This window comes from Panthera onca, chromosome C2, assembly GCF_046562875.1.
Source record: "Panthera onca isolate mPanOnc1 chromosome C2, mPanOnc1 haplotype 2, whole genome shotgun sequence".
Classification (NCBI taxonomy): Eukaryota; Metazoa; Chordata; class Mammalia; order Carnivora; family Felidae; genus Panthera; species Panthera onca.
In genome coordinates this window covers 145,918,806-145,945,736 of record NC_138347.1, presented here as the reverse complement: position 1 = coordinate 145,945,736, position 26,931 = coordinate 145,918,806, and the positions used below count along the sequence as shown (strand labels likewise).

The following is a 26,931-nucleotide window of genomic DNA, read 5'->3' as shown; positions in this document are numbered from 1 at the left end:
CAAGGTAATGCTGGCTTCATAGAAAGAGTTTGGAAGTTTTCCTTCCATATCTATTCTTTGGAATAGCTTCGAGAGACTAGGTGTTAACTCTTCCTTAAATGTTTGGTAGAATTCCCCCTGGAAAGCCATCTGGCCCTGGACTCTTGTTTTTTGGGAGATTTTTCATTACTAAGTCAATTTCTTTACTGGTTACGGGTCTGTTCAAATTTTCTATTTCTTCCTCTTTGAGTTTTGGTAGTGTATATGTTTCTAGGAATGCATCCATTTCTTCCAGATTGCCCATTTTATTGCTGTACAGTTGCTCATAATATTCTCTTATTTTTATTTCTGCTGTGTTGGTTGTGATCTGTCCTCTTTCATTCTTGATTTTATTTATTTGGGTCCTTTGCTTTTTCTTTTTGATCAAACTGGCTAGTGGTTTATCCATTTTGTTAATTCTTTCAAAGAACCAGCTTCTGGTTTCATTGATCTGTTTTACTGTTTGTTTGTTTTTGGCTTTCAATAGCATTGGTTTCTTCTCTAATCTTTATTATTTCCTGTCTTCTGCTGGTTTTGGGTTTTATTTGTTGTTCTTCTTCCAGTTCTTTAAGGTGTAAAGTTAGGTTGTGTATGTGAGACCTTTCTTCCTTCTTTAGGAAGGCCTGGATTGCTATATACTTTCCTCTTCTGACCACGTTTCCTGCATCCCAGAGGTTTTGGGCTGTGGTGCTATCATTTTCATTGACTTCTATGTACTTTTAATTTCTTCTTTAATTTCCTGGTTAGCCCATTCATTCTTTAGTAGGATGGCCTTTGGTCTCCAAGTATTTGTTACCTTTCCAAATTTTTTCTTGTGGTTGATTTCGAGTTTCATAGCATTGTGGTCTGACAATAGGCACGGTATTATCTCAATATTTTTGTACCTGTTGAGGGCTGATATGTATCCCAGTATGTGGTGTATTCTGGAGAATGTTCCATGTGCACTAGAGAAGAATGTATATTCCATGGCTTTAGGATGAAATGTTTTGAATATATCTGTTAGGTCCATTTGGTCCTGTGTCATTCACAGCCATTGTTCCTTATTGATTTTCTGATTAGATGATCTTTATATTGCTGAAAGTGGTGTTGAAGTCCCCTACTATTATGGTGTTATCATCAGTGAGTTTCTTTATGGTTGTGATTAATTGATTTACAAATTTGGGTGATCCACATTTGGAACATAAATGTTTACCATTGTTAGGTCTTCTTGGTGGATAGACCACTTAATTACGATATAATGCCCTTCTTCATCTCTTGTTCCAGTCTTTATTTGAAAGTCTAGATTGTCTCATATAAGTATGGCTACTCCAGCTTTCTTTTGTCGACAATTAGCATGATAGATGGTTTTCCATCCCCTTACTTACAATCTGAAGGTGTCTTTAGGTCTAAAGTTGGTCTCTTGTAAACAGCATAAAGATGGATCTTTTTTCTCATCCATTCTGTTACCCTATATCTTTTGATTGGAGCATAGAGTCCATTGACATTTAGAGTATGTACTGAAAGATATGAATTTATTGCCATTATGTTGCTTGTAGAGTTGGAGTTTCTGTTGGTGTCTCTGATCCTTTTTAGTGTTTGTTGCTTTTGGTATGTATGTAGGTATGTATGTGTGCATGCATTTTCATATTTTCTCCCCTCAGAGAGTCCTCCTTAAAATTTCTTGCAGGACTGGTTTAGTGGTCACAAACTCCTTTAATTTGAATGACATCCTTGCTGTATAAAAAATTCTACTTTGAATGACATCCTTGCTGGATAAAAAATTCTTGGCTGCATATTTTTCTGATTCAGCACATTGAATATATCCTGCCACTCCTTTCTGGCTTCCTGAGTTTCTCTGGATAGTTCTGCTGCTAACCTGATCTGTCTTCCCTTGTAGGTGAAAGACCTTTTCCCCTGCTGCTTTCATGATTCTTTCCTTGCCTGAGTATTTTGTGAATTTGACTATGATATGCCTTGTTGATGGTCGGTTTTGTTTGAATCTAATAGGAGTTCTCTGTGCTTCCTGGATTTTGATGTCTGTGTCTGTCCCCAGGTTAGGAAGCTTTCCACTATGATTTGCTCACATAACCCTTCTACCCCTATTTCTCTCTCTCCATCTTCTGGGACTTCTGGGATTTCTGGAATTCTGATGTTGTTCCTTTTTAATGGGTCACTGATTTCTCTAATTTCTTAAATCGTGCTCTTTTGCCTTAGTCTCCCTCTTTTTCTGCTTCATTATCCTTCATAAGTTTGTCCTCTATATTGCTGATTCTCTGCTCTGCCACATCCCTTCTTGCTGCTGTGGCATCCATTTGATTTGCATCTCAGTTATAGCATTTTTTATTTTATCCTGACTAGTTTTTACTTCTTTTATCTCCACAGAAAGGGATTCAAATCTATTTTCGGCTCCAGCTAGTATTACTATTATCATGAGTCTAAATTCTGGTTCAGACATCTTGCTTGTATCTGTGTTGGTTAAGTCCCTGGCTGTCATTCTTCCTGCTCTTTCTTTTGGGGTGAATTACTTTGTTTCATCATTTTGAAGGGAGAAAAGGAATTAATGAGTTAAAAAAATTACAATTAAAAGAATTACAGTTAAAAAATTAAAATTAAAAAATTAAAGACAACACAAACACACACACAAAATCAAATAAATGATGCTAGGTCCTAGATGTGCTTTGGTCTGGGTGCTGAAAGGGGCTTGTGGATTAGAGAAAAAAGGGGAAAGTAAAAAAAAAAAAGCAATCACTTGAAAATTTGAAAAAATGAATACCCTGAAATAGAATAAAATGAAATGTTGGAAGTAAAACAGAGTTTGAAAAAATTTACAGAAATGTAAAAAATACAGCAGAAAAAAATCAAAGAACATTTTTTAATAAAGATTGAGAATAAAAATAATTTTTCTCCTTCCGTATTCAAGAAAAAGAAACGAAAAAGAAAAAAGAAAGAAAATTGAATAGATGGACCAGTGAAGAGACTGAAACACGTTTGAAATTAGGTTTCCCCTAGAAGTCAAATTATGAAGTGCTTTATAGTCTGTAAACTAAGCAGAATGAGAGATTTTTGTTCCTGAAGAGGGAGGTTGGCCCAGTTGGGTGGGGCTTGGTGTAATGGCTCCGTTTCTCACTAGATGGCGCTGCTTAGCTTACTGGGGTGGATTGTTGTGGTGTTTGTAGGTGTGTATGTTGCATACGCGGGAGTGGTGAAAATAGCATCATCCAGCTACCCAGTCTCTAGTATCGTTCTCCCTGACCAGCAATCGCGGACCCGTCCTTTGTCTTCGGCTTCCGTCCACTCCCCGCTTTTACACTGTCTGTGACCAACCCCAGGCAGCACCTCCCTCCTGAGTTTTATTTTGGATGCGGCTATTTTTCCTGACCCCTTATTTCTGAGGGACTGCAGTTTTGACCAGTCTGCCCCTCTACGGGAGGGTTTCACCAAGCAATGGCTGGGTGCTGGCAGCACCCAGGAAGGTTGGTGGGACCGTGCTGTTGCTGACACCCAGAGACTGTGGCTGGGTGCCATCCTGCCCCAGAAAAAGTTCACATGATGGTTTAGGAGCAGTATTTCAGGGATTATGGCAAATCACAACTGATATCTGGCTCTAGGCTTCACCCCTAACGACCTTGTTCCAGCACCAGCGAATGTGACCATTATCCCGGGTCCACTGCGGCCTTTGCCTGTAGGGAGTCCTCCCAGCAGGGGAACCGCCTCTCCCTGTGGCCCGAAGACCCCAGTCTTGACACTGCTCCTGGGAATTCGCCTTTCTCACCAGAACTCCACCAGATAATGAGCTGTAGAATTTCAGTCTCTGTGCTCCCCGTTTATAGTGTCTTAGGGAATTTAAATCCTCTCCTTTCCCCTTTCTCATTTTTAGTTCAGTCCCTGAAGCTGTTTCCAGCTTTCCACTTTCTCTCCAGCTGCTTTGGGGGTGTGTGGTGCTCTCCCCATACTCCCCCCCCCCCACCCCACCCCCATCTCGGTCCGCTCTCCAAAGGCAAAAACAGGTCCCTGCCCTCCATGGCTTCTTTCTCCCCCATTTTACCTCTCTGCACCATGCCCCTGCTGAATTCTGTGGTTCTGCTTGTGCAGATGGTTGTGTTAATCCTCAAATCAGTTTTCTAGGTGTGCAGGATGGTTGATCCAGGATAGTGCAGGATAGTGTTGATCTGGCTGTATTTCATGGATGCGAGACACACAAAAAAACTTCCATGCTCCTCCAGCATCTTGGCTCCTCACAAGAATCTTTTTTAAATATTTGCTTTGCAATTCTGATTGTTTGATGATTGGTCTACTGTGAGTCTACTTCTAGCAGGAAGGAAACTCCAAGCCAGTAGGGAAGGCACCTGCCTCTTTCAGTCCCTGGTGTCTGGAATTCTGTCTGTCACATAGGAGGTACTATTTCAATAGTTGTTGACTTGGCGAATGAAAGAATCTTTTTATTTATTTATTTAAATTTATTTATTTTTGAGAGAGAGGGAGTAACAGTAGAGCTGTCAGCACAAAGCTACATGGGGGCTCGACCTCACAAACCATGAGGTCATGATCTGAGCTGAAGTTGGACGCTTAACTGACTGAGACACCCGGGCACCCCAAGAATCTCTTTTATGTATGCAAAGAGCACTAAATTGTTAGGAAGAAGGGTCTAGGATCACTAGTTTCCTCAGTATGCTCTGAAACAGCAAAAGCAAGCTTCACCTACTCTCCAAGTGTTTCTGGCAAATACATTAGCTCTCATTCCCACCAGTGTCTCTCATTGTGCTTCCACACATTCTCCACTCCTTTCTCACATATTATTACCCTCTGAACAGAATGAAAATATTTCAGTATGCTTGGAACAGACTACCAGAGACCAGCATGTTGTTCAGTGTGTGTTAAAGTGATTCATGTAGGCTATAGGTGAATTTAAATAAAAACAAAAAACAAAACACAAACTGCTTTATTCTTATGAATCTTTCCTGAAAGTTGTTATGTGATAGTAATGATAATAATAGTAAAAGTTAAGTCCCATTATGAGCACATTTAATTTGGAGGACTGCCTTTAGAAGCTAAACTAGGTGTGGAAGACTCCATTACCATGATTAATCTTTCAACAACAAACAAATATCTGCATATTGAGATCAAAGAGGAATGATCAAGAAATGGGAGCAACACTCTGCAGACAGGAAGGAGCTCTTAGGAATTCTCTATCCACCAGGGCTTTGACTGTTACCTACCAATTAGAATAGTTTGCATAGCAAGACATCTATATATAGACTGAATTTTTGTTAATTCCTTTGGTTTCAAACCTCTCAAGTTTTAGTCTACATAATTAGTCAACACAAAGCCAACTGTACTTTACAAGTGATTTAAAGATTTGCAAGAGTAATTGATACATGATTTTTATTTTGTCATTTATTTCCTGAACAGGTCTCTACGTTGTTTTATATTTTACAGTACCCCTTTTCATGAAGTGCTTTGCTGGGTGTTCAAGGCAACTCTGCAAAGGGAGTGTTATTGTCTTCATTTAAGAATACAGGCTCACTATCTAGTTTCAGGGGGGGAATATTGGAGTTTTTCCAAAATATGTATGGTAGATTTTTTTTTAATGCCCCTTTCTGTATTTAAGGCTTGGAGGTGAACTCTTACATTAACTCTGGGCTTGGCCATGTGACTTGATTTGGGCTATGGGGCAGTAGTAAATACATCACAAACAGACTGAAAAGTGCTGGTCATGATGCAATTGCTTCCACTATTCAACCAACAGACAACACCCAGAAGCAGAGCTGTGAAAATGACCATCAGCTGTCCTCAGGTGCTTGAGCAATTCTAGTCAAGACCAGAAGAATCACCCACCTGAGACCAGCTCAGATTGCCAACTCACATAATCATGAACTAAATACATGCTTGTCACTAATTTTGGGATGGTCTGTATTGCCACAACACGAGAGAATGATGTCAAGATGCTTGATCTTGAGGGAAAGAGTTTAGCGTAGCCCGAACTTACTTAGACTGTTGGTAAGAATATGCAGGTGCATGTTCGTTGGATGTGTCCACTGCTATCTGTTGCTGCTGACCACTGGTGTCCTGGGATGAAGGTGCCACTGTCTGGGGAGAGGTATCAGCAACAACACCCTAAGGAGGCAAATAAGAACACAAAAGCCTTACTGGCTTTAGCAAAGGGCCTTTTTCCAGATGGACAATAGGGAATATCCTTCTTCTATTTGGCTTGAATGGAATTGCACTCAGCCAAATGAAGCCACAAGAAGTACTCAAAGGAAAACCACAGCACATTTTGATAAGAGCTGAGAAATTCACTCCAATCTGTCACCAAGAAGTTTTGCTTTCAGAAGTGCCTAGAGCAGTTGAATCGTCAGAAAATCACCTTCACCATACTTAGAACTGTTTTTTTTTTTAAGTTTTTATTTATTTATTATGAGGGAGAGAGAGAGAGTGTGTGTGAGGGGGAAGTGGCAGAGAAAAAGGGAGAGAGAGAGAGAATCCTAGGCAGGCTTTCTGTTGCCAGCATGGAGCCCAACGCCGGGCTCTAGCTCACTAAACTAAGATTATGACCTGAAGAAATCAAGAGTCAGACGCTTAACAGACCGAGCCACCCAGGCTCCCTCATACTTAGAACTTTTAAACCTGGTTGCAGATAGCTGCACTAAATAATAATTTATTCATCAAAAATTCATGCAGGATTCCTATAAAAACTTATATATTCAAACATTTCCCTGGAGTAGTGCGGTGTGTCAGGTTTCTATGATCTGGCAAAACAGTGGACTGTGAACCAAACACACCACCCAACAACAACAACAAAAAAACCTGCAAAAAAGCTTGGAATTCTTTCAAAGCAATACTGTTAAGTGGGCTTTCCTTTCAGCAATTTGATTTATTTTGTTTTGTTTTCGAGAACATGAACTAGAATTCATTTTGAGGTTTCAGAAAACAAACACAAAAATATCCTTAATTTTGATTTGCTACTTCCCTCACCCTCTCATTTGTCACAGATGCCAAGAAGAAGTTGATCAGATGTCTGATTCTGAGAGAGGCACAGGTGGTTTTATTTGATACATGGTAGGAAGGGCATCTCTCTGAAAACATTCTCTTGGTTTTACTCATAGCCTTGGACACCTGCAGGGATGTCAGCTTTCAAACATTCTTGACCAACTCTCTGTCCCTCACTAAACGTCCCTAAAATTGTTCCTTAGAATCTAAAAATTCTCCCTATATTATCTCAATCTCTTTTTCCCTAATATACTATTTGGCATTATACATTTTTCTGAACCTCCCATAAGTATTTATTTGTGTGGATGTTGGTAAATTTTCAGTGTTTTACATAGAGAATAAATAGTTCTTTAACTTATAAGCACAAATTCAAAGCAATGTACCTGCATTTTTCTTAATGAAAGGTTGTTTTTTTGTTTTTGTTTTGTTTTGTTTTGTTTTGTTTTGTTTTGTTTGGTAATCTCTATGCCCGGTGTGGGGCTTGAACTCATGACCCTGAGGTTGAGTTGCATGCTGCATCTACTGAGCCAGGCAGGTGCCCTGAAAGACTTTTTGTAATGATAAACTTCTTCTTGAACTATAATTAGACTGTTTCCAATAAGTCACACTGTCAGATGTGTCCCATTATTTTATAGTCATCAAAATGCTCCAATTCTGTAGATAAACATATCCATATGTCAATGTAGACAAAGAGAAATGCAAACATGCTCAAAGTGCCTAAAGTATCTAGATTCATTAATTGATGACCTAGATGCTTTTTGATGGCCAAATATAGCAAAAAAACCCCTAAAACCCAAACAAACAAACAAAAACCCACACGTATTTTTTTTTTTTATTTTATTTTTTAATATATGAAATTTACTGTCAAATTGGTTTCCATACAACACCCAGTGCTCATCCCAAAAAGTGCCCTCCTCAATACCCATCACCCACCCTGCCCTCCCTCCCACCCCCCATCAACCCTCAGTTTGTTCTCAGTTTTTAACAGTCTCTAATGCTTTGGCTATCTCCCACTCTAACCTCTTTTTTTTTTTTTTTTTTTTTCCCTTCCCCTCCCCCATGAAACCCACACGTATTTTAATCACAGTATTTTGAAATTCTGAAAAGCCAGTTAAAACCTGTTTAATACTGACACATTCTTTGGGGCCCACAGGTCTAGAGCACATAAAAGATTCAAAATTGGACCTCCCTGGTTTCCTAAATTACACGATGGTGTCCTCTTAAACTTCTGTATTTCCCAAACTTTGGTACTAGTAAACATCTGTCACACCCCAAAACAAATATGTCAAATGTTTTGTAAAATCCAATCCTGCAAAGATTTTCCCAAACTCTGTCGCTCCAGAGGTTGAAAATGTCACGGTAGACTTCCATGTGGAGGGGTGCTGACACCCTAGTTTCTGGCCAACTCATGGAGTAGCAAAAGCATGGACTCCAGAGAAGTCCCAGCAATAGCATGGACTTCCAGAGAAGCAACGCACTGTGACCATAATGGCAAATGTCATCAGGAGATGAGGATGAGGGGCAAGAGACAATAATGGCTAGAACTAGAGAGAAATATACATGTCTAAGTGTTTTACCACTAGCTCCATAGCTGTATGCTCCCTCCCTTTCTATGTAGCTTGCTGGCTCTGTTGAGTAAAATAACATGTACTCAACATGTTATTGGATTCAACCCAATGGAAAGAGAGAAGAAAAGGGACAAAGCTTCCCTTTGAGTCCAAAGTCCCAAAGACAAGATGACTTCAGCATTTGAGGTATTCAGAACAGTAAGAATGGTGCAACTTTTTTATTTTTATTTTTTAATCTATAGGAAGTTACAAGGCTGCCAAGGTTCATTCACTAAAGCGGTGGTTGTTAATCCTTGATACATATTGGAATCACCTGATATTTAAAGAAAAATCCTGACATCCAGTCAATACGGCAGACAAATAAATCAGAATCTGGGGATAGGACCCAGGCGTAAATATTTTTTAAAGCTCTCTAAACAATTGCAGAAAATAATAAGCAGGAAAGTTTGAGAACCTGTGCACTAATGTGAACGTAGATTCCCAAGGGATCTTGTTAAAATGCAAATTCTGATTCAGTAAGTCTTGGTGGTGTCTTCAGACTTTGCATTTCTAACAAGCTCCCTGGTGATGCCAATGATGATGTTGGTCTAGGGACCACTCTGAGTAACAAGGCACTAGCAAACTCATTGAAATAGTTGTCAACTTTTTTTTTCTCTTCCCTATTTATGAGTATTTGTGGTTAACATCTGAGGGGGTAGTGATCTGGTCTCTGAACTTCAAATATACAAATGATACTCCCTTCTTAACTCTCTATAGCAAATCAGATAATTTCGCGTGCAAAGCAAAACATAAGCATGTTCGAGTACTTTATATAGTGAGCTTGCAATTTCAAATTTTAGAGCAGCACAAAACCACATGTCAGGATTGCTTGGGTTATAGGGGACCACAGTATACATGGCTAAGATTTATCATCCCTACGTCTTTCTAGAAGACAGAGACAGACTTACTTCAATAGAAACAGCTGTCGGAGGCACAGGCGTGTACTGGGGAATGTAGGTCCCTTGCATAGGAGCCGCAGCAGTCATATACTAGAGGGAATCAAAGAAAAATGCAGGTGAACTTGAGATTGCAACCGGCAAGAAAAGTAGATTATCACATGAAACTGTTTTACATGTGTGGCCCACAGGCAGTGCACCATTAAACTCTATTTCGATAAAAAATGAGGCAGTTTCTATCAGCATAGAATGGCCTTTGCTTACTGATTAAGTACCAACAGCAGCCCACAGCATCATCCCCCTTCCCTCATTTTATGTTCTAAAACATTCTACATTAGATCCCAACATTTCATTATCACATCTCAAACATACGTTCCATAAGGGCAGGGATGATGTCTGTTTTTGTCTTCTTCTCATTTTATTGCTAGCACCTATCACATAGTAGGCTCTCAACAAATCATTTGTTGAATGAATGAATCATCATATTGTTAGCAAACATTTCTTTTCTAACTAAAATAAAAATAAAAATAGAGGAATAATGCAAGAACTATGAGTGTAGCAATATTTAGATTTGGCGCATGTTCTCACTTTGTCATTTTCATATCACCTTTTTTAGGTACAAATGACATAGTATTACAGATTCTGGCAAAGTCTACTTGATGTCCTTCCCCCATTCCATTATTGTGTCACTGTCAGTATTTCCTTTTCAACTCCTTGAATTAGCCAAATGTTCCTCACTTGGATGGACAATGAAACAATCAAACCAATTCTCACTAAGTTGTAGTATCAGTAAAACATGCATTGGGAATAACCTGCATTTTTTCATTTCATAAAAGGAGCCCCAAGAAGATAACTTGCTCACCTACATGAGCAAAAATTCCATATTTGCATTTCTAATACACATATCCTTTGCAAATTCAACATTCTACTCTCTGAAAATAGAATTTTCTATGGAATCAATTGTATTATGGAGCTTCTAAACTTGACCAACATCACAAAACATCAGAACCAGAATCATCTACTGAAGACAAGTTTTCTCCATTCATGAAGGTTAGAGAAATGATTTTTATGGAAAATTGCAAGCCTACGACCCTTTATTCTTCTAAATCTGCTGAGTTCAAAGATGAATGCTATGCATAAATATGTAAAACCTAAATTACTACATTTTGTGTGTATCTTGGTACTTTCGTATCTAAGCGACATGATGCTTCTGAATCAAGGGAAATATCTGAATGGAGATGAGCTCATCAGTTGTTGTTGTTTAATATTCATGGAGAATGATAGCAATTAAGCAACTTTGGAATAAATGTATCTCCATCTTAAACTCAAAACCATCCTACTGTGTCTATTTGCTAAAAATAAAAATAGAGACAGCCTTAATGAAACAACCCTAGATCAAACAAACCAACTGTTCTCTGTAATCCATATGTAGCAACTGATAACTGTGAAACACTAATAACAACTAAGTTCAATTCGTATCTATGCAAAACAACCTTGTAACTTAGACCAAGAGCAACTATTTGAAAGGCCTAGAGATATTACTAATTTAGCTTCATACTTGAAAATCACCAGAGATTCCTATACCCTATCCTCTGTGTTCTCACAGCTTCCATTACTTTTCTATTGAAATTGTCCAGACTGTCATCTCCTTAAAGGGATGGGCCAAACTTCACATCTCTGTATCTTCCAACAAACCACATCATGCCTGATGTTGAATAAATAATTGTTCAATGGCTGAAGAAAAAGATACAAGAAGAAAGCCTTCTGTTTCCAGTTATGAATCTTGCATGCCCTTCCCTTAGCTGTTAATAATTCTGAGCTCATTGTAGATATTAATTTCACCATCCCCATAATACATTTATATAACCTTTAAACACACACTTGAGCCAACTCTGCTCATCATTGTCCTTGTGTCTTTAAGCAGATATAAGCATCCAGGTATCCAATGGTTATCAATTTTTCAAATAAGCATAGAACTCTGGAGTTACATTTCAGCAAACATTATTCCACATCTAGAGCCTTATGGCAGGTATCTGCCTTGCCAACAAAACTGCTATAGGATGTATTTTGGGAATAACAGTTCATTGGCCATTTCAGATAGATGGTTTGCTTATATAGGTTAATAAAGTCTTTTAACTGAGCATTCTCTTTATTATTTTTGAATGCTAGCTCAACTGAGAAAACAGCTTTCTGTTTTCCAGTGCATTTTGGCAATGCTGGAGAATGTGTCTTCTTTTGTGATATTGATGTAGAATAAAAACTTCGAGAAATCAAGTTTTAAAGCAGCCTATTTAAAGCTGATTAAACCAACCTTCCTTCCTTCCTCCCTTCCTTCCCCCCTCCCTCCCTCCCTCCCTCCCTCCCTCTCTCTCTCTCTCCCCCTCTCTCTCCCTCTCTCCCTCTCTCTCTCCCTCTCTCCCTCTCTCCCTCTCTCCCTCCCTCCTGGTAGCCACCTGTTAATTTTGCTTAGAACTAGTGCTCTAAGGGGCGCCTGGGTGGCTCAGTCAGTTAAGTGTCCGACTTCAGCTCAGCTCATGATCTCATGGTTCGTGGGTTTGAGCCCCATGCAGGTTCGAGCCCCATGTCCAGCTCTGTGCTGGCAGCTCAGAGCCTGGATCCTGCTTCAGATTCTGTGACTCCCTCTCTCTTTGCCCCTCACCCGCTCGCTCATTCATTCATTCATTCATTCATTCTCTGTCTCCCTCTCTCTCTCTCTCAAAAATAAGTAAACATTAAAAAAAAAAAAAGAACTAGTGCTCTAAGGCACATACTTTGAAAAGATCCTTCTTTAATTGAATCTCAGAAGTCTTAGATTTGTAGCAAGGGAGAATATATTTTTGCCAACTATGAATTTTTGTAAGACCAGAGCTGATCCTATGGAGGCTCATGTTCTACCTTCTGGTGATGGTTTTCCAAGATTTGTAATACACTAGTAAAAGAATACCTCACTGATTAGGTATTTGCTCTTGCAAAGTTAGTGGTTCTAAACTTTGCAAATGGGCCTAATACATGAAGAGTGTATCCTTTCCATGAAAATAGGACATCACTAGCACTTACCTATAGGACTACTTTGATCTGTCCCTGCTCCACTGTCTGTAGCCCTCAGGAGCCATTTCTGTGAGCTAGAAATAGGGGCATGGCCTGGGTCATTTGGAGCAATGCTTACTAGTTTTCTAGCTCATGGGTTCACTCTTGTCAAACTAGAATTTTCAGGCAGCATAGTTAATGAAAAGCATTTTATGTGATTCTTAGCTAAGCTTCTTCAAATAACTCAGTAATTCAAAACCTAATCCGTGTTTTGTCCAGTAGAACTGAATTAGTATATTTTCACAACTCCCATTTTATTCAGTGAAGTTGTTAACATGGCCCAAACTTAACTGCTGAGGACACAAATTCATACTCCTCTTGTCTTTATTTTTTTTTTAAATTTTTTTTAACGTTTATTTATTTTTGAGACAGAGAGAGACAGAGCATGAACGGGGGAGGGGCAGAGAGAGAGGGAGACAAAGAATCTGAAACAGGCTCCAGGCTCTGTAGCTGTCAGCACAGAGCCCGACGCGGGGCTCGAACTCATGGACCGCGAGATCGTGACCTGAGCCGAAGTCGGACGCTTAACTGACTGCGCCACCCAGGCGCCCCTCCTCTTGTCTTTAGAACACTGCTGTGAGCTAGGCAGCATGGTTCACCCATGATCTTAGCTTAGACTGAGAAGCGAAGACCCCACATAATGGGAATAAAGCTCAGGCTTCTGACCCATGATTGAGATACTTGTCTACTTCTTTACTTTTGAAATTAAGTAAATAATGTCCTAAGAGTCTCCTTTTGATTGTTCCCATATTCAAGTTGGTTTTGTTGTTGTTGTTAATGGCATATAGAAACTGGAGATCCAATTAAGAAACATGGAATAATATGCCTTTGGTTAATATTTTTATTGCCATTTAATTTATTTTACTTTATACTCAGAATACCTAGTTTCCTTCCAGGAGGGCTACTCTGTATGTTTAACTTATTTCATAATTTAACTTACATTTATGCTGCTTCTCTGAACAGAACCAAGAGAGATTTTGTAGTATAAATGACATCAGCTCGGTTCAGTGTGTTTTGTATCTTTTAATGAAAAAAAAAATCTTTCTGGTTGCCTTGTTTTTTGTTTTTTGGTTTTTTTTGATCACATAAAAGACAATAGAGCTTGAGAACATTGTTTGGAAATTAGGGATAGGCTTACTCTAAACAAGTCAATACTGTGGAGTTTTATCCCCCATAAGACTATTGTTTCTGGATAAACTTTTGCAATAAAACTCTTCAGTAGTAGACATGTATTTCTAGGGTGAAACCTCAAGAAGTGACAGCTTTGTAAAATTAGGAGCAAATTCTTACAGGAAATGGCTACAGCTGTGTGTAAGATCAACTCTCAGCTTTAGGTAATTGGTGACAAATAACTCTGAACTTTCTCGGCAAGCACAGTTTGATTTCCTTAAGAGCATAGATCAACTACAGTCAGACTTAATAATCTAGGCTGCACAAACACTGTTTAGATCTGGATGCCTCAGAGACTTCCTCTATTTTATCCAGCTAACAAATGACAAAAAACTAACAGAATGCCCCGTGATATAAAAAAATCTGCCCTTTTGACTTGATAAATTCCCATGGATTACTTATTAAAACCATAACAAGAATGGATGCATATCCTTCAGGCTAATGTCTTTTATTGGTATGTCTCAAAAGCTAGAAAATACCTGCAACCATTCTTTCACGACTACAAATTATTTTGCATTTTTTTATACAATGGGGGATGGGAACCACATTCCAATGAGATGATATGGGTAAAATGGATAAGTCCATACAATATTTCCTTGTTGGTAGCAACTCAAAGTTTAGAAATTAATGGAGAGATTTTATTTTCTTGGTAAACAGCTTGATTCTTTTTATATATTCTAAATCTAAAAGCAGTGGATTTTCACACGTAAGCTTGAAGGAGACCTGAATAGCCATTTTCAAACCCACAGAATAAATTCCAGACTCCATTACTTGTTCCAAGAAGTCTAGACACTGCATCACCAAGATAGTCATACAAAGAGAGGAAAAAAAATGGTGAAATTGGAGAGGAATTGTGTTTTTGCCTATTTAAGTTAGAACAAACTGTTTCTGTTACTGTAGAATCATTGATTATTTCCGAGGAAACAAAACTCCAAATTTTCAGTTCTGGATTTACTTTCTTTTCCCCCACCAAAGCAAAACAAATATGTTTATGTATTTCCCGTGAGGAAATTTTCATTTCATAATTTGTAGAGCAAGGGATTTCCTACATTTGAATTTTTGAAATTTCCTAAAATAATTTATCACACTTGTTCATTTGGAGTCGTCTTTACACTGCTTAGATTTTAAATTGGTGCTTCTATTCCTTGCTATAAAATTCTTAAAGCTGCTTAACAAATTTCAGAAAGGGGAGTTGTCCAGGTACTATCAAACCTGGAAAGTCAATAAGGATACGGGAAAGTTGCAGAAATGTGTCTCAGAAAGGAAGCTGAGCAAAAGAAAGCAGTATCATGGTAGGTAATGCTAGCAGAATGCAGTATGAATTACTTTCAAGGTCATTTACCGTAAAGTTTCTTCTAAAAAGCTTCAGGCTATAGGAAACAACCTGGGTTGGCTAAGTGGCTGGGGGAGATGCACGGTGTTACCTCACATAGAGGTATTCTGTAGTGCGAGGGCCATGTTTCTTAGATTTGTAAAATTCTATCATCTCAGAGCTGGGGAGAATACCTGGACCCAGGATGGCAAGTTGGTATCATTTCACATGCTTGCTTTGACTAAGTAGAAATAGCTGCCTGGAGTGAAAATCTAAGAATATCTTCTAAGTCTCCATGCTACTCAATGAATGAAAGACCATCCACAGAGAGAAGGAAAGCTGGAGAAAGAGTGCCTGAAAAGCCTGGACTCCTACATGGACTCCCGCTGTGCATTCCTCCTATATTCTTTCTACTTTTGGAGAAGTCATTCTGGAGAATGACATGGATCCTCATCCAGAATAATAATAATGGATGCTTTCATAATGTTTTATGTTAGTATTAATTTATAAGGTAGAAATAACAGACTGTTGTGTAAAATTAAATAATTGTCCCTGAAGTGTAGGTGGAGGTGAATACAGATAGCAACATATACTTCATTTACTAGGAGTAAAAGCACTCAAGGGGGAAAGATGGCCAGTGGATGGCTTGATAAAAATGGAAGCCCAGAATTCTTAGGAGTATGTAATCTATATTATCTCACCCAGTTCCCAGAGCAGTGCTAAACATAATCCAGAGAGAGGTGTGCATTAAACTATTCAATGAAAAATAGAGACTGTCATCATTGTAGTCTGGGGTGGTGCCATCTTTTGTGGCACATAGCAAAGAGAGTAACAAGGAAGAGACTTAGAGGTTGTTCTCGTCTTGGAAATTTACGAAACCTCACCCCCTGCACAACAGTGAGAAGTAGTCCTTCCCATATAATCACACAGGCTAAGAGGCCTTCATTTTGCAGAGAATGGGATTTTCATGAATGTGTTAGAAAAATCCAAAGCCCATTAGGTTTTAGCCCATTTAAGCCCATTAGATCTGTGCACAAGATCACCAAGGTAGTAATACAAATAAGATATGGTACTATGCAAATGTAGCTGATTAAGAAACTGTGTCTTAAAATTTGAACTTGAAACAATTCTATATAGGCATCATGAATTCTTTCCACCCCCTCAAGTTTTTAAAAATATTTGTTTTATTTGCTTATTTAAAAAATAATTATTATAATTAATGAAGTTTAGCAAGGTTGCTGGATATATGTCAATAAAAATTATTTCTATATACCAGAAGTTAAAATTGAAATCTAAAATGATACATATATATAGAGAGCATCAAAAAATCAAATATCTAGGGGCGCCTGGGTAGCTCAGTCGGTTGAGTGTCCGACTTTGGCTCAGGTCATGATCTCACATGACCTGATTTTGTGATTTTGATCCCCACGTCAGGCTCTGTGCTGACAGCTCGGAGCCTGGAGCCTGCTTTGCATTCTGTGTCTCCCTCTCTCTCTGCTCCTCCCCTGCTCACATGCTGTCTCTCTCTCAAAAATAAATAAAGATAAAAATTTTTAAAAAAAAATCAAATATCTAGATATAACTTTGAGAAAAGGCATGAAAACTTCTATACTGAAGACGAGAAAGCATTGATGACAGGAATTAAATAAGACTTAAGTAAATGAAGAGATATACATCACATGCATGAATTAGAAGACTCAATATTGTTACAGTGTTAATGCTCCTGAAAAGAATCTATAAATTCAGTATAATTCCAGTTGAAATCCAAGAACATTCCTGGTAGAAGTCAATAATTCACTTTAAAATTTTTATGGAAAAGCAAAAACCCAGACTATCCAATACGATCTTGAGGAAAACAAAGATGAAAGATGAATTTAGACATCAAGATTTGCTAAAAAGTGATGGTAATTGAGATATTGTGGTATGGATACATGGATAGAAAGAATGGCACCATAATGCAATTTCAGCAAGAATGGTCTTTTCAATACATGCTGCTGAATCAGCTGGATATCTCTATAGGAAAAAATGATCCCTGATCCTTACCTCACACCACATGAGATAGATCAAAGGTATAAATATAAAAGGTTTTTAAATATAGTTTTCTAAAGAAAATAGCAGGAAGCCTTCATGATATTGAGAATAGCAAAGATTTCTTAAACATGACTGAAAAAGAACTGAAAATAAAAAACTATTGATAATTGGGCTTCATTAAAACTAAAAACTGCGAATTATCCAAAAACAGAGCAAAAATATTTATAATACATATGTCTGACAAAGCTTATACATAGAATGTGTGTATATATATATATATATATATATATATACATATATATATTTAAATCCACAATCAGAAGACAGAACACAAAATTTTAAAAACTGAGTTTGAATAACTATTAATATACACAATAACTTAGATGAATCTCCAGGGAATTATGGTGAGCAAGAAAAAAAAAAAATTCCAAAAGATTAGATACTGTGATTCCATGTATATAACATTTTCTATATGATAAAATTTTAGAAATGGAGAACAAATTAGTGGTTGCCAAGGATTAGACGTGGGGATAGGAGGATAAGATGGCATAGTTATAAAAGTTATAAAAGTTCAACAGGAAGATTCTTGTGATACCGAAATTGTTCAATATCCATTGACTGTGGTGGCGGCTAAAAAAATTATATAGGTAAACATTGTATAGAGAATATACACACAAGATAAGTAAAACTGGGGGAATCTGGATGAAATATGTGGATTGTATCAATGTCAATATCCTGCTAGTGATATTTTACTACGGTTTTGTAAAATATTACCATTGAGGAAATTGAGGCACTTGTACAAGGGATCTCTCTCTCTTATTTCTTACAATTGCATGTGAATCTACAATTATCTCAATAAAAAGTTCAACTAAAAAAACAAAACAACAAAAAATCATATAGTCACTCAGACACTTCAGTAAAGAGAATATCTAAATTCCAAATGGCCAGTATGCATATGCATACATAACCTCATTCACCGGTCATCAGGAAAATGCAAGCTAAAAGTATTATGATATGACACTATGCTCCTATCAGGATGGCAAGAATGAAAAAGACTGACAAAAGCAAGTGTTGGAGAGAATGTAGATAACTGGAACTCTCACACACTGCTGGTAGGAGTATAAATTGGTACACCCACTCTGTGAATCTGGCAGAATGCTGACAGAATCTCTGAACAAGCAATCTCACTCATAGGCATGTGCACAATAGAAATTCTTTCAAATGTATACTAAGAGATATGTGCCAACTATTTGACGTTTATTTATTTTTGAGACAGAGAGAGACAGATCATGAATGGGGGAGGGGCAGAGAGAGAGGGAGACACAGAATCGGAAGCAGCCTCCAGGCTCTGAGCCATCAGCCCAGAGCCCGACGCGGGGCTCGAACTCACGGACCACCAGATCGTGACCTGAGCCGAAGTCGGACGCTTAACCGACTGAGCCACCCAGGCGCCCCTGTGCCAACTATTTGGAGCAGCATCATTTATAATGGCTCCAAGCTAGAAATAACCTAAATGTCCATCAACAGTAGAATTAATAAATTGTAATATATTTATATTGTATGATAATATAAACAATGAAAAAAAAAAAAACCTCGCTCTACAAATATGGATGAATCTCACAGATATAATTTTGAATTTCGAAAAAGGCCAACATAAAAAGCTTCATACTGTGTGACTGTATTTAAAGTTCAAAAAATCAAAACAAATCTATGCTGATAGACGTCAGGGTTGTGGGTACCTCGTGGAGATAATAAACGGGTAGGGACACAGAAGAGGCTTCTCTAATAACAGGACCTTTTATATCTTGATCTAGGTAGTAGATACCTGAGTATCCACCAATTTACACTTTCTAAAACTTATTGATCTGTAAACTTAGGAAGTGTGCATTCTTCTGAACATATTTTATACTTCTATAAAGGAGTTTACAATAAGAACCAACAGAGAAAAGGAAAGGTTGATCTTAGGGGAGAGCAAGGACGACTTACCCATTTAAACAGACATGATTGAATGGATTCAGACACAAGAAGTTTGGGAGATTTGTAAGGTACTTAAGCTTTTTTGCCGTTGTTTCCATTTTGAGGCAAAGATGTGAGGTGCTTGTGAGAGGTAGTAGGTTTGGGAGAAGGTATGACATGGTCGTCTCGGCCAGTGAGAACAAATGGACCGTGCACATGCAGGAAGATTTCGGGGAGTGCCGAGGGCCCATTTAAGTTGTGTGCTCATAAAATTAATGTGAAACTCAGCAGCATCGGTGGCTTGCTTTACTCTTGCCATATTCAGCTGCTCACAGGAATGGAGCAGAATGAGAATTGGATGCAAGCAGGATCCAAGTATTACCAGGAGAGGACAATGGAGAAAGAGTGACCAGGGGAGGTGAGGACACACGAAAGAAAGGGATTGCAATGTTCTATGAGATCTAAGCTAGGTGTGGATGTGAGCAAATGAAGGAGAAAATTGATACTAAGCGGCAGGCAATAAGCAGGTAGGCAAGCTTAATGGTGTCAAAGAATTATTGCAATAAGGGTTGTTCAAGTAGTCATAGAAGGAAAGAGGTGGTAGTCAGAGAATTTCTGTTTGAAATTGAGCTATTATTCCAAATTGAGATTTTGAGTTGGTGCGGTGATTCCTAATAACAAATTCTAGGATAAGGGTAGAAAAAAAGATCAGTAGAAATGAGGAATTCAGGAAATGAGAGGTTGAGGTGCTCTATTATAAAATTCCAATGATAGAAATTCTTTAAAAAAATTTAATGATATATATGCTTAATTACTTATTAGCGACATTCAATAAAATTTTACTGAGCCCCTTTTATATGACAAGTTTTAAGTGAGCTTATATTATAGGGTTACAACATGCATTGGGTCATAGGACCTGACAAAACCTAGAAGAAAAAGATTTTGCTACTAACCCATTGCAAGTCCTGGGTAGTTTACTTGTATTTTATCATCTTATATATAGGAAGCTATTTAATTTTTATGTATTCATTACTGCCAATCTTACATTCACCACAGTACCCTGGAATAGAAAAGCTACTCAAATCCTTGCAAGTTGATCTCTTGTATTATTACTGCTTCCTTCTTAGTCTTTCACTTTGTGTTTGAATCTCCTGTCTGGTTATACTTGCCTTGTTGTTTCTTAACATTCTATTGTTTTTGCATATAGTATGGTTTACTGATGGTAAAGAATTAGAACTCTCTGTAAAGTAGTGACCTTTTCAAATGAGAGAAGCTATTGCACTCAAATCAACGTTTATTTAAATCAATCTCTATATTTGAAAGAATCAAGAAAAAACTACTTTTAACAAATGACCCGACCTATTATCTAGATGGTTCTTTCATAAACTTATAGGAACACAAAGCCCAACAACTAAGGTCCTCGGCTTCTCCAGACTCATTTAATCATTTCTCTAGGAAACAAGGTTTTTAAATTTTTTAAATATTTATTTTTCCACTTTGGAAATGAAAGAACTGAAAGACTTTGTCAAGAAGAGAGACAAGTGAACTAAGAAGTCCTCAATGGAAACTCTGTTGTTTCCTGTTGAAGGCTGTGACTAAAGCATTAATTTGGGCTAAGTAAAGACACGTTGAAGGAAGGGAACTGATCCAGGGTGCCACACACACTGTAAATTCTATTTGTACATAAAACATTTCCTCTCAACCATCTTAGGCCCACAATTGTGAATGCCAACCATCCCAATGGACCAGAGTAGACACAACAAGAGGAAAGGTTGAGAGTGCCCCTCAATATCCTTTGAAAGAATCCAGTCTCTAAAAGAGTCAACAAACAGGTTCTTTTTTTTTATTGTGTTTGGTTTTCAGGGAAGAGACCTTCAGAGATGGAACTTGACCTATCCAGCTAGTTAGAATATTCAGATTAGAGATTGATCCATATGGATGGGGAGCAAATGAAGGTGAGCAGGGAGGAAGGGGGAAAGAAAGGAAAGAGAGAACAACATTCTAAATAAGGAGGAAAGAAGAAAAAGCAACAGTGAATAGGAAAATGCACAAATAAGGTGTGAAACTATCTGAGAAAAGTTCTTCTAGGAACTGTTCATATTTAGGCAAAAACAAACAGATTTACATGGTACTGCTCTATCCATGTGAGCATATTTAACTTTGGCAATACAAAAACAACAGGAGGAGTTTCTGCCAGGCTACAGATATTACCATTCTTTTCTTCAAGGATGTGAAGAGTTCAAATTAAAGAGCCAAGTGCAAAAGGTAGGAGGACTGGAGGGAAATAGACCTTCTGGTGGCAAAGTCCAGATTCTACTCCTCACCTCAAAATATGAACAGTTTGTTTGATGACAACTGTCAAACAGGGGAGAGACAAAGAATATGATTTCGGCATGAATTGCAACCCACTCTCACTGAGTTCTTAGAATCACAGTGACCCACATCATCTCACATTCTGCTTTACCCATATCTGCCTGCTCACGGTGACGAGTACTCCTCTGGTAACTTCCTTCCTCTGTGCTTTTGCTTTTCGCTGTGTTCTAACCTCTTTGTATCCATTAATGACACATCCAAAACCTGTTTCTCAAACTGAGTCCGGATGCTAAATTCCTATATGAAGCCTTGCTTCCATCCCTGATTTGGAAGTGATAACTCTCTCTCCTGATGCCCAACAGCTCTTTATCTGTACTTCTGCTATAGCTCTTGGCGGTCAAACTGTGGAAGCTCCTGGAGGCACCGTGCCTGATTCATCATGGTTGGCACTTAATATGAAAGTATTAAATGAATGAGCTATTGCAAAAATGGATGAATAATTCAGCACTCTGGATGAAAAACTCAAGCTGTATAACCCACATGAGCCATACAGTTGTCCATGGAAGAGCACAGAAATCCTAATCCTCTTGATGCCTGTGATGATTAATTAACATTTGAATTGGTAATCTCAGTAAGGAAGATTACCTTGCCAAAGTGGGTGAACATCAGCCAATTCCCTAAGGGCTTGAATGGGGGGGGGGGGAAGTAGAGGAAGGGTGAATGCTCTCTCACTCTCCTTAAGCTGAGAAATCCATTCTCCTTCCCTCAGACATGGGAGCTCTTGGTTCTCTGGGGGGTTTTTGACTCAGAGACTTACACCATTGGCTCCCCTGATTCAGATTTAGACTGAACTATATCACCACCTTTCTTGGTTCTTCAGCCTGCGGATGCAGACTGTGTGACTTCTTGGCCTCCACAAGTATGTAAGCCAATTCCTGTAATAAGTTAACTCTTAATGTATTTATCTATCTGTCTGTCTACCTCTGTATCCTATCTATTTATCATCTATCTATCTATCTATCTATCTATCTATCTTCTGTCTACCTACCTACCTACCTACCTATCTCCTCATGGTTTTGTCTCCATACAGAACCCTAACACAGTGTCTATGCCATAAATTAAATAGTAGACAAAATGTGCTTATCATGTGTCTTCAAGTCTGGCATTTCTTTGCAAGCACATTATGGCATAAAACAAAGGTAATGAAAATTATTATTTAGGGTAGAGATGAGGCTTTCCTAAGACCTACCAAAGTTCTTTAATAGAAAGTACTCAATATTTGTGGAGACTCTTGATTAGAGCCTTCACATGCTGGAAACCCCAAACTGTAAGAAAAGGCCAGGGGCACTCAGGAATCCAAACTGCAAGGATCACTTCAAGCCTGAGTGAAAACACCTCAAACACATTCAGTGGGAATTTGGCACATGAATAGAAAACCATTGGATTTTTCAAGGAGAATACCAGAAACTCAGGGAGAATAAGGTCAGCATGCTTGTGAACACAAGGGCAAGCGAATGGAATCTTTTCATTGCAATAGGTCGAAAGGTGACTATTAGGAATTGTTTCAATGGAGAATTAGGGAGAGAGATGACTCAGGATAGAGGAAAAAAAATCCAAGTCCCATTATTATTATCATTATCATTATTATTATTATTGATGGTAGTGAGGGTGATGGCAAGAGAACAGTTGAAGTGATACACAATGGTTTCTTGCCTGGAGAAGGAAAGAAATGAAATAGGGAAGGTTGATGGCTGCAACAGAAAAAGAGAGATGCAAGAAGGAAATGCTGATTAACAAGTATGAAGCCTTTAAGATTTCAGAGGGGAAGCCATTACGGTTAGTCCACAGTGTGTGGCCTTTGACATTGGTGACTGGAGTTGCATAAGGTGAAGGTCACTGGAATCAAGCAGGTTAAGGGATGTTGACACTATGATAATAATGAGACAGGAGTTGGAGGCAAGAGGAGACAGATGACAAAAGGCCATGCTTAACGTGTGGGTGTTGGCAAGGAGATCAACAAAGGATAGCAAAAAGAAGGGGAAAAGACTAACATCCTGTGGGTGTTGTCATTAAAAGAAGGAATTTGCACACCATGTACAAGAGGCAACAGTGATGTAAAAGACTGCTAACACCTCCTTCCAGCTCCATTGGTCACAGGAAAAAGTGAAGTCTCTATCCAAGAGTGTTGTTGAGGAAAGACATATGCTTAGGACAAAACAGATTGTAGGTGAGACATGCAGAAGAAATAATTTGTTGTGAGGAGCATGAGGACATATAGGAATTTATCTTTGGGTTTTATAAAGCACTTCCAGAAAGACACTGAGGAAAAAATAGCACTGGAGGTCAGCAGTAAAAAGGTGGTCCATTGGGCAAGCAGTATGGAGTATCTTGAGAATAAAGACTATGAAGGCAGAAGCCCCAGCAGACTGAATTAGGATGGTGATTCCAGAGATGAAAGAGAGAGTGAGAAACTTATTGGCATTTGCTCACCTCCAGGTTCCAGCCTGGCTAGGTGAGATCTCAGATGGTTTCACCACCTGATATATAAATGTAAGTCATGATAAAACTGTTATCTGTTGGATATATAAATATTCTTTGTTCTTTTTTTTCCAACCTACTCATTACTAGAGGCCATCCACTCTAGAGAGTTGAAAGAGAAGACTGTACATTTGAATTCAAGTTCAGTCTAAGCATTAGCAACTGTTCCCTGCATGGAACTATACAAAATGAATCTTGAAAAATGCTTTTCAGAGACCATCATCATATTATTCTTTACTCATGAGTGCTTTCACACTTTCTTAAGGGATAGAAATAGTTATTATTACTGATAATAACTCTCCTTATAATTGGTGTTGATCAGAAAAGCTTCTCTGAAAGATAGCCAAACCTTCCATTCATAAAATAATCTAACAGCAAAACTGGAGTTCATTTCTTCTGGTTCTGTTTCTTGTTCTTTGTTTTTGCTGTTTTTATTGTTTTGAGTAAGTTAATTATTATGTGTTGGGGCATATTAACACATTGATACAGTATTTTTGGTACTCTAATTTAGTACATAAGAAATATCTTTATTTTATGAATGTGTCGTTTGTTTTACTTGCTGGCATCTAGATGTTTGACAATAAGTTGATTTGGGGGTTGATTCATAGTTTACCGTATTAGTTTGAGGAGCATCTAAAAAGTAAATTACCACTAGGCTTCAAATTTAGCAGAAGAATGATAAAGATAATGATGTTCATGGTAAATATGCATGTATTCAGGAATAAAAAAATGGAAACCTCATTTTTAGGTACAGTTGTTGATACCTATTGCCAAAGGATCTCTCCATTTGAGCATGAATATAAGATTACATAAGTATCAATATATCTTTTTTCAAAATAATTGTTACCTATTTAGCGATAGGGATTTAGAAGTAATTTTTCATTTAAGATTTTCAAGGCAATATGCAAGAAATTTGAAGTCTCTGTAGAATTGTAACAATCAATAAAACTAGGAAAATATGTCTATGTGGTTTAGCATGATATTTAAGAAAGAGCTAAGCTTTTATCTACTATAAATCTCAGTTTTCTTGTAAAATAGAATCAAACATTCATTCCTTAAAGGTTTTTTTTTATATAAATATTAATGAAATAATGCATACAAGGACCCTAGCATAGGGCTGGGTACCTACGAAGAACCTAATAGATACGATCTGTTATTATTATTGATTTTATTTTTGTTGGTATTATCATAATGACAAAACTTTCTTTATCTTAATAGGATCAGAAATAAGCTTAGGCAGTAAATGCTCATTTATTTTCTCATAGAAATTACATTGAAATACCTGGGTTGGGCACAGAGCCCTAAAGGCATGGGTGACAGACACTTACCCTACATGAAAAGGTAGTTATAAAGAGGGGAAGTGGGAAGAACTTACATTTTTTGAGAAATAGGGAGAAAGAGGAAACCTGGATGAGCCAGAGGAAATGAGGTAGGGGTAGGAGTGGGGGTGGAGGTGGGGAGAGATGCCCTTGAGCAACATGAGCCTAAGCACATAGAGGGGAAAAGCTGGTGAAATCCCCCCGTGAGGAGGTAGCAAAAGGGCATTTCAAGCACAGGGATGCATCTGTACAAGCCCATCATTTAATGCCCATCATGTGTCCATTACTGAACATGCCCAAGTGTTCACTAATGTTATTCTGAGTAGGATTCTGTGTGAAAACTGGAAAGGGGGTAAATTCACATCTGAATCAATGCAATACAGCATAGAGAGAGAGCAGACAGAGGTGCCTATAATGCCCTAGAAAAGTTTACCTCTTTCAGAAAGCTGTGTACCTCCAAAGGGTATAGAATTTGGGGTTCCAGCCAATCATATCTGATTTCAAAATATTGGGGGACTCAGTAACATCTGAATAACATTCTTTTTTTTTTTTTTTTTTTTTTTAAATTTTTTTTTTCAACGTTTTTTATTTATTTTTGGGACAGAGAGAGACAGAGCATGAACGGGGGAGGGGCAGAGAGAGAGGGAGACACAGAATCGGAAACAGGCTCCAGGCTCCGAGCCATCAGCCCAGAGCCCGACGCGGGGCTCGAACTCACAGACCGCGAGATCGTGACCTGGCTGAAGTCGGACGCTTAACCGACTGCGCCACCCAGGCGCCCCCATCTGAATAACATTCTTAAAGAAGTTCAAATTGAATATACTCAACCTGAAATGGCGGAAAAGTTACCCTCAGTTTTAATATTTTCTGATCCACTGGAAAAATAAGAAGGGGTTTGATCATGGACAGAGAAGGTAAGAAGCAGTTCCAAAAGAAAACTAATGGATATAGAAAGAAAATAAACAAAAGGACCAGAAGTGCACTTTCTTAGGTGGTGGTATAGAGAAAGTAAGGCAACCAAAAGTAAAATAGAAAGAAAAATCAATATAGATATCACACTACTCTTCATTTTTATCTCCTGACTTGCCTTGGCCTGGTCCCACTTAGTTCATCTGTTCTTGATTTCTTTATCCTAGAAGACTTTAGTTTCTATTTAGGGCCTGGGGACACTCTTTCATTAACTCACAGGCTACTATGGGCACTATTTTCCTAGAACATTAACTACAGATGTTTCTAGAATTTTGGGCCTGTTTTTCTCTTTCCTTTGACCCAAGGAATTGCGTTTCCCACATTCATTCAAAAATATTTATGAGAGGCAACTATGCTTACGCAACCTCCTCCTTAATGAATTTCATGCCCACTTACGGAAAATAAAAATATACAGGTTTGAATTTCTTTAAAATGACCCTTAATTCTTATCCAGAGGATATTTACAAAACAAGAAGAGAAATTTAAAAGGAGGGATCAGTGACTAATCTGTGACTCGAGATCACAAGATATGACAACTATAGATTCTAGAGAGTATCATATGAACAATGACAAGGAAAGTGCAGTGATCATTTTTTTTCATACCCACTCAGCATCCATTCCCACTTCTCAATAGTAACCCATATTTCCTTTGAGAATCCTTATGTCCCCCTTTCCCAACCATGTAGTTAGAATGTGGTCAACTCCCCAGCAAGTGAATTCTGATCCCTGAATGAGAGTAAACTTACAGA

The 26,931-nt window shown here is 38.1% G+C and overlaps 1 protein-coding gene across 11 annotated transcripts in view; it reads right to left on the bottom strand.

Annotated features, from left to right (window-relative positions):
- RBMS3 (RNA binding motif single stranded interacting protein 3) overlaps positions 1–26,931 on the bottom strand; it is a 1,330,859-nt gene that overhangs the window by 15,626 nt on the left and 1,288,302 nt on the right. For 6 of the 11 annotated variants that reach the window (XM_060640721.3, XM_060640722.3, XM_060640718.3 and 3 more), the window contains 2 exons: positions 9,500–9,580; positions 5,980–6,111 (listed from right to left, as the gene is read on the bottom strand). In XM_060640721.3, coding sequence (XP_060496704.3) covers positions 5,980–6,111; positions 9,500–9,580 — 213 coding nt within the window. Of the gene's footprint in view, positions 1–5,979; positions 6,112–9,499; positions 9,581–26,931 lie in introns of those variants that run through there. The other 5 variants (XM_060640720.3, XM_060640716.3, XM_060640719.3 and 2 more) reach the window with 1 other exon arrangement.